Source organism: Lepisosteus platostomus, chromosome 9, assembly GCF_059453375.1.
Source record: "Lepisosteus platostomus isolate fLepPlt1 chromosome 9, fLepPlt1.hap1, whole genome shotgun sequence".
NCBI classification, from domain to species: domain Eukaryota; kingdom Metazoa; phylum Chordata; class Actinopteri; order Semionotiformes; family Lepisosteidae; genus Lepisosteus; species Lepisosteus platostomus.
Window position 1 is genome coordinate 59,331,135 of NC_142619.1, and position 8,821 is coordinate 59,339,955.

Sequence of the window (8,821 nt, forward strand, 5' to 3'; positions counted from 1 at the left end):
GGCTCCAGCTCTCCTGTGACCCTGTGCTGGATAACGTGGTTTAGAAAACAGATGGATGGAAATCTACTTTTTCAGGTTACAAAGAATAAAACTTCACCAAATACATTTTTAAATCACGTTTTTCACATTTCTTAAACAAGCCATACAGTGACAAAATCAATATGTCATTTTTATTTTTCAGTGCATTGTCTCTCTCTCTCTCTCTCTCTCTCTCTCTCTCTCTCTCTCTCTCTCTCTCTCTCTCTCTCTCAGGATGAACCAAAACCTTAAAGAACTGGCCACTAGGCTGGCTGAAGTTTGTTATATCAACTGGAGCTTTACAACAATTCTCTGAACAATTCTTTGATCGTATTGTCCCTTGCATGCAATAAACACAGTTGTTTAAACTTCATCTTGGGTCCAGAACGTATTTGTCTATTACAACATATCCTACGGCAGTCCACATCATTAACAGCTAACTGTGCAATGTCTCAGAATTCAACACACCTCTGCACTCTGCACATTTTACTTGGCTACCCCATATTGATAGTCCTGTGGGTTTATTGTTCTGTACTGCCCATTGTACGTTATTTTGCTCTTTTGAACCATCATTATTTACTGTTTTGTAATGTACTGTGCACATTGAGTGAAAGTGTTCTGTTCTATTGTATAACATCTCAAGAGAACAGCGAAAATACGATAACCATTGTACGGCAAATACCTCTCCTCAGACAAAACTAACAGCCAGAGACAGATTTGTATGTTTATATAAAAAAAACTAGCACCGTAACTTTAATCTCCTTGAGTTAATGTTGTGGAAAATTCCAACATTTCTGGGCCATTCAGAATTTGATCATATATGAAAGAATACAACAGTAGGAGATGGGAAGACACTACCATAGTCATGCACGAGAGACGTGCATTGGGCCCAACTAGCTTGTTCGGGAGTTAGCAGCCCATCGATCCGAGAATCTCTTCCAGCCTTCTTGAAAGAAGCCAGGATATCAGCTTCAAGTTCCTGTCGAGTCCAGGCTCATAGGTTTAGCTTGTGCCATGAATGACCAGGATATGAGTTATAACACTGAGCTTGGTCAGCCAACGGAACAGTTTCCTAGGCTTCTCTTAGCCAGAGGAAGACAAGCGCACACACCTGCAAACAGGAACCCTGGCCCTGGAGAGGAGCAGAGGAGCTGACTCAACAAGGGCTGTAAGGAAATGTCAGTCAGGGTCTGGGTTAAGTACGTATGATTGGTGCAGTAGGCGCAGTTCCCTGACACAGTCTTTAACACAATAATGAATAACAGCAATATCTTTACTCCAAAAGATTTATTTGTTTACAGTATATCAAATAAAAATAGAAGGCACTTCTTGTAACAGTCAGCAATTAAAAGAAAGCAAAGGCACTTTTTTGTCAGTAATGGACACTTTTCAACTTATTTAAACTGCAAGGCCTTCATGTCCCTGAAATACAAAAATCAACACAAAACATCACAAAGTGGTTTCCCTCTCACCCGTACTGGTGTACATTTTGCATTGCCCTTCAATCCGAGACACAAGAACTGCTCACAACATACACATTCATCTTGCGCAGTGGTGGAGATAGACCTGCTTTGGAAAACAATTCTCAATTCAGATGGACTCTTTGCCAGTTACAATACAGAGAGGAATAATATGTTGAGAATAAGAAAATTACATATATTGACATTTGAAGGCATTTGTTGAGGGAAATCATAGGAGCTCTGAACTCAAACTATTTATCACTACTGTTTCCAATGACCTAAAATAACTAGAATACAAATGCAATAATGCAATACTTGGAAAAACTGCAGGACGAATCTGACAGGGCAATAGCTCATCCTGTGCAATGCACAGCTGGGCCACTAGAGGGGCCTGTTGTTGCTGCTCAGCATCTTTGGGTAGGAGGTTCCAATGGACCTCCCATGACGGTACACCACGATCTCCAGCAGGTACTCGTCGACTTTCACGATGGTGCTCGTGACTTTCTCCTGGGACATGAGGAAGACCAAGGTGAAAAGAGCGAGCTCGAACTCCGGGCTGACGCCGATGAAACTGCTGCCCACCGGCTTCACAAGGCCCTTCCAGCTGAACTGCAGATTTAAAACGTGATCATCTTCATCCGGCTAGAGAGAAAAGAGAGACCACAGTAGATAATAAATACAAACAAGAACAGTGCTGCCACCTTAACGATACACTGGAAAGGCATTACATTTCCTAATATCCTAATTTCGGCCAGCAGACTGAGAATTCGTTTGGATTCAGAGCAAAAAAAAAAACACTACGAAGCCTGCAGTTCTATTTCTGAATCTTTTGAATGAAAGGTCTTGGCCAATCCTGCGTCCCCCGGCTGTTCAGAACTACAGAACTAGCAATTTACTTTTCAGCCAGGGTTTAGACAGAGAACTGGCACATTTCATCATTTTTTTGCAGCACCAGAACGCGCCGACAAGGAAAATCTTCAGCAGCTTGTAGAAATATAGACTTGAACAGATGCAGCAGATGGAAATCAACGAGTCAAATAAAGCAAAAGATTAAACAGTGATGTGTATATATATAAAAAAATGAAGAGGTTAAAAAAAAAACACGACAATAAAGCAGCAGCCAAAAAACTGAACTGGAGAGGAAACCCATGCACACACTGGGAGAACATACAAACTCCACACAGACAGCATCCCAAGAATTGAACCCAGGGCCCCAGTGCTGCAAGGCAGCAATGCTGACCACTGTGCCACTGTGATGTCCATGCCTTTCATTTCAGTCGGTTATATAGTCCAGTTCAGTTTATTCGTCATTTGCATAAGTGCAATTAAATGATTATAGAACCTAGACTCTGATATCATCAGCAAACAGTTATACTTGTAGATGACATAACTTGGAAAACGCTGTAGGTGCAGTAGAGGGAATAGATGAAGACTTGGATGCTGTTCAGGACTGGACAGACATTAGCAAACGGAAGTTAAGGTGGATGTTGCAAACTACACAATTCCTTAAGGTAGGGGCACACAGAAACGTGTCGATGTTGACTCGACTTCCAAAATCTAGACGCTGTGAGGCAGCTTGTTTTTGTCAGCACTAACACCACGCTGGAATATTTACTGAAAAGAGAAGAGCAGAACTGAAATCAGGGTGATAAGGTGATAATGAAAGATCAGAAAAGAATGATTAGAGTATTTCCTGGTTTGAAATGCGCATACAGAGAAAAGAGAAAGCGCTATATCTCCGGAGCAAAAAAGCACAAATACTACGTTCAACTACATGAACAAATGTGTGTGCCTTTTGGAGGGGTCAAATTCACGGAGCTCTGACAGATGCTCTCCTAGTGCGTCGCTTGAAACAATCGCTCTACGGAAGCTCATGCTCCTCTTTAAGGTGGGTGATTCTGGAAGTGCTCTCTCACCGTGTCTTTGTTGTCTCTGGCCTTATAGCCTTTATAATCCACGTTGTTGAGCTTCTCTTGCAGGTAGAACTGGACCCAGTTGTGCAAACCCATGATTTCCTTGCCATACTTCGTCTCCCCCACAAACACGTGCTCAAACCCACAAGAATCCTCCCTGCAAAACAAGAGTTCAAGAGCAGACTGAAACAAAACCTCCCGCAGCACGATCAGAAACCAAATCTGGTCTCAATCCTAGGCCCTCTAAAGGAAAGTGGTTATCAAAAATCAGGGCTTGAGATATAAAATAATATGATCCCAATTGTTTTTAAAAACGAGACCTAAACAGATTTTTTTTGGTTCACATTTAGCGTTGGTTTCTGGTAGGGCGATACGTACCCGCCACTTTTGTCCCTGTGGTACAGCCGAAACCAGATGTCATACAGCTGCTTCTTAAACTGCTCCACATTGGGGCTGGCCTGTTTTTTAGTAACGAGGTACTGGTGAGCATGCTGTGGGACAAGGGCACAGAGCACAGGACAGAAACCATTACAGGACTGCACGCGATTTTCACTGGCTCCATTTTCTCTCCACTAGCTTGGAACGTACAGTATATGAGACGCTTAACTCTTTAAAATGACCGTTCATTTCTCACAAGTTATTCTCTTTTTTCAGAATCCTAACTGATGTTTATGGAAACCCTACACTCATACGAGCACAGAACTTCAGTTAACAGCCCATCAGCAATAACAGGCCACTCTCAGACTAAGGAACTCTTGACATTCTTACAGCAGGTTTTAATTAAGATTTGCATTTTACATTAAAAGCTGTGCATTTTCTGTAACTACAGGATGCACGAGTCTTTCTTCCATCTGTCGCTGATTAAACAAAGCCAGACTTGAATTTATTTTCAAGCTGTGATCTTACTTTTTTTTCATGTAGAAGATCTGATTTCATGTAGGACACCTGAATAAGACACCACTCTACCCATGTCCCTTTTCTCTTCAGCACGGAACAAACCTTTACTTGTTCCATTTTTTTCCATGGTAATTTCCTTTGTAAAATATACATACAGCATATATGTAAAGTAAATATTTGATGTGTGTATAGTAGTGGGTGGGGCTCTGGACCTGTTATACAGGTACTATAATAGTTAAAAAACTGAAACATTGTGGATTCAAATCCTGTTGTACCTCTGAGCAGGATAGTTTACACAGGTAACTCACGTAAAGTATTTTTAAGTATTTAAAAAGATATAAATATATGTGCAAGACAGATTAATTCATAGTAAAGGAAAGAAAGATCAAGCACAATACAGCAATTTCACACCACAGCATAGGATTTGTGGCCATAATCAACATAAATCATTGTACTATTCTATATCGCCAGAGCATACCTTCATGACTTTAGTGTTTAAGACTGCATCTAAAAAGAGGTTGTTTTCTTCCACCTCTTCAGTGGTGACAGTTTCGGAAACTCCAGTTGACATCTCATAGTTATCCAGCAGCTTCATGAAATCTAGAGTCAGAACCAATAATGAGGTGGAGACATGTACCCAGTCCTTAACCTCTCATCCTCCCTCTACACCAGAGGAGTGTTACGATTGATGTCCCAGACCTCCAGAAGCCTGAATTGTCCAGTAACAAAGTATGATTCAGTGGCAACTTGTGAGGAGAGGCTGAAGCAAATTTAAAGGTGTTTCTACCATTCTCCCCTTTAAATATAAATCTGATCTAAACAGAAGATTTGGAGTAGGGATCAGGTTTTGGGATTCGTAACTGGATGTTTGAGGGTTCAAATCCTAGAAGAGAACCTGTAGCTGCATCGTTGACTCACGTATTTCACTTGGATTGTTCCAGTAAAAAATACCCTGCTATGTAAAGGGGTCCAAATGTAAATCACTTTAGATAAAAACCATTGGCTAATTAGCATAATTAATTCATTGAGTCCGCTGTAGCACACAGATCAACAGTGAACACAGACATTAACCTGTGAAATTATGAGACAGTTCACTTTCACAGGTTAATGTCTTCGCTCACTGTTTAATTGTGCAGCTAAATGCAAGGTTACATTCCCAGATTGCTATCGGGGTGTGAGATTCAGGGCTGTCTCAGATAACACTGGTGCTGAAACACGGGGATTCACAGCCAAGGAAACAGACAAAGGATGTAACCTTTCAATTAACACGATTTAACACTTCCTGCACTGTTTCAATCTGTACAGTTGGAGGTACTTTGAAGGGGAGAAGGAACAGAAATCCCCCTTAATGAGTTTCAGCCATTCTCACAAGCCCCTGCTGCTCAATGTCCACATTCATTGCCAGAGTTACAATCCTGCACCAGCCTGACCTGTCAACAGCAGAATATCACAGGGTAAGACAACAATTGCGTCAAAATGCTTATCAACAGATGCATTTCAATACAAGTAAAAATGAAAATGAAGGCTACAGTTAGTGGTTGTTATGCAACAAAGATTAGCATGCCAAACAATGGCTATGAGACACATGCTCATTAGGAATGCCTCCAACCACAAAAATATTTTAACTTTGAGAAAAGAGGGAGTTTTTATTTTCCAAAACGTCAGTGAAAAATGTTTCCCCCCCCCAACCACCTAAAAAATTGCATTTTCTTTCAAACTCATTGGAGAAATAATCATCAGTTAATCAGGTGAACTAAACAAACATTTCAGAACAGTGTTAGATACATTATTTTAAATATGAAAATCACTTTTCTAAAAAAAAACCCAATGTGAGACATGTCAGATACAAATCCTAAAGCATCAATAATGAATCTGAGAGTTTACTATCCCAATGTACACAGCAGACATGCACAGCTACAGTCTATAGACACAAAGACATTAAAACATTTGAACAATTGAAAGTAATACCATGTTTTACACCGTCAATATCTCGGTTTTGTAAACAGGATGCCCAGTCTTTTTCTCATAGCAAACAAGATGTATCTTTCCCAGAACGGTGCAACACGATGAACTTTCCAGCGTAGAGGAAACTGTAGTATACCACTGTTGTTTTTACTTTTCTCAGGTTTAAACACACGCCAAACACGGGTTTAAACACAGGAGCACAAAGATGACTCACACGCGTACGTCTTGATGGTCCTCAGCCGCTCCTCGTTCACGTGAGAGAAGAGTGGCGCACTGGCCCTGTCTCTGGCGGAGTTACTGCCTGGAGCAACATAGCCTGCCTTCCCCTGAAAGACACACAGAAGGGATCTCGAGTGACAAGAAGCAGTCAGCCCACTGCCTGCCACGACTCCCACCCCCATCCACCAAGTTTTACACAAAGCTTGCGTAAAGAGACGCTACACTTTTCCTACTGTCCAGTGCCAAACAAACACGAGTAGAAAGCTCAGCCACTAAGACATCTACAGCACCATATGCACACACTACTGAAACAAGCAAGTACTGTATGAACACTTTCAAAAGAGTGGTACAGTAGATATCCCTGCAAAACAACTCTGCAGCATTTCACTGGGGTAAATTATAATTTGTTTAGGAGGTAGTCACTGGATTTTTATCCATCGCCTGCTCCTTGGAATTGTCAACAACGAATTCCAACTTTACTCGTCCCTCAATATCGCTGTAAGTGCTCCACTAACTCCAAGTGTTATGACGCTGGCTCTGCAACCCCAGGGGATAAGGACTGCACATCGGCCTGACCAACTAAACCAGTTCTCGTATTTTGGTATTTAAATCAAGATTAGTCATGGATTATTCTAGGCAAGTGCAAAGCGGCTCAGTCCGCCGTCTGCCGGACAGGACAGGTTTCGGGCAGTGAGCCACACCTGCAGGGAGATGGTGTAGTCTTTCCCGGGCTTCAGGCGGTTCTCATCCAAAGCCCACAGCTCGTTCAGGAGGCTGGACAGTTCTTGGTTGATCCCTTGCCTGGGGGAATGAGAGGAGCACAGTACAACGCTTTTGCTGATTATCTTAAAATAAAGATAATGGTTAAATTTACTAGGACACAGTCACATAGCTTAAGAGAGCAGTTTGTTTTTCCATTTCAGTGGGAGGCTGTCCAACAGAAAGCACAAAAACTGGGGAATTGGTTTCATTTCTTAAAACTTTCATATTCAAAGCAAATCGACTATAAATATAGGAAGTGAAATTAGAACATTAAGATTTCAAGGAAGCTGAGGACGTTAACAGTTCGGGCGTTGGCTGATAGTGGGAACCAGGTGATGAAACCATTTTACCAAAAACGAAACTTTAAACATCTAGAGAGCCGCCCACAGGCTTTCAATAATTAATTGCCTGCTACTTACAGAGGTTTTAGTACTTAGCACAGTTCATTTGTTAATTTTAAGGTTTTTTTTAAATGTAAAAAGCCATTAATTAATTAATTGTTTAAATGCTCGGCAAAAGACAAACCAATGAGATCTCCCATTTCTAAAGTCGCGACAAAATCAGTTCAGGAAAAAGAAGTGCATTACATAATTGGTGGTTTTGAACAGAAGCAAAGTAACTCGGGGCCAGAGAGGGTGGGTCACTCGTTTACTTTCGAGGGAGATCACTTGACAGTGAGATTTGAATAGCGTTAAATTACGCTATAAATTTCATCTCGCTACACCTACTTGCTTTTCAACCTTTAAGGGAAATTTGAATGCGTCTTCCTTTGCTCCACAGGGGAAAAAAAAAGTTACACTTGCCGTTCATAGGAGTTCTAATTGTTTAAAGCAGGAAACAGTTTCACGTAACTGAAGACACTAGTGAACAATACGGTGTGTAATGCAATAGTGTTGGCATATCTAAGCATAACTTAAACACTGCCTTTTGTGGATACCTGCTACAAAGTACTACTTGTAACCATTATAATAACCCAAATGCGCTTGTTCTTCCTCTTCGCTTCACCAGGTCGGCTTTATTCGTGGAGGTCGAGGAAAATTAAAATGAGCACTACGTATAATCACACAGACGAGCACCTATTGATGTCTTTTGGTTGCAGTCCTTTATTCCTCGAAGGTACCCCAAAAACGCCCTCAGGTGAAGGCACCGGGTGCCCGCTAGCTAGCCGAGTTGCGTCACCGCGACACCTTTCTACAGTAATACAGTAATACAGTAATACAGTAATCTGTGCAGCAACTTCAGGATACTGACACGCAGCCGCTTTTCCAACTTCAAAGCGATCTGGGAGAACAATAATAACAACACAAGAAAAGAAAAATCCAACCATCTTATCGGCGCAGATAAGGTGCCTGTTGTGTGTTCTTACCCTTTGGCCATTGCGCCGCTGTCAGACTGCCTCAATTAAAGATGACAGATGTAAACCTTATTGCTCCTAGCCGTGACTCAGAGCGAAGGCAGTTTAAATGGCAGCTCAATGAAGGCTCCTTGGCATACATGCATGGTCCAATAGCGAGAGCGTCCCTCCTACCGTGCCTCCGCGATCGTCTTGGTCCGGAGCGATTGGCTCTCTGGGCCCGGAGGGTTTGG

The 8,821-nt window shown here is 41.7% G+C and overlaps 1 protein-coding gene across 1 annotated transcript; it reads right to left on the reverse strand.

Annotated features, from left to right (window-relative positions):
* Positions 1-1,290: 1,290 nt before the first annotated feature.
* Positions 1,291-8,762, reverse strand: endouc (endonuclease, polyU-specific C). Its single transcript, XM_088645890.1, has 7 exons — positions 8,601-8,762; positions 7,174-7,273; positions 6,468-6,579; positions 4,767-4,888; positions 3,770-3,882; positions 3,395-3,548; positions 1,291-2,120 (listed from the first exon to the last, which is right to left on the reverse strand). The coding sequence occupies exons 1-7, from the start codon at positions 8,609-8,611 to the stop codon at positions 1,860-1,862; spliced, it is 873 nt and encodes a 290-aa protein (XP_088502016.1). The 5' UTR covers positions 8,612-8,762; the 3' UTR covers positions 1,291-1,859.
* Between the last annotated feature and the right edge of the window lie 59 nt (positions 8,763-8,821).

What these genes read in the sequence shown, in the direction of transcription:
- endouc (XM_088645890.1), bottom strand. An exon ending in GACCATCAAGACGTACGCGT is followed by an intron (nt 4,889 to 6,467) that starts GTGAGTCATCTT and finishes TTCTGACTCTAG; the next exon opens with ATTTCATGAAGCTGCTGGAT. An exon ending in CCAGAGACAACAAAGACACG is followed by an intron (nt 2,121 to 3,394) that starts GTGAGAGAGCAC and finishes TTTTCTCTCTAG; the next exon opens with CCGGATGAAGATGATCACGT.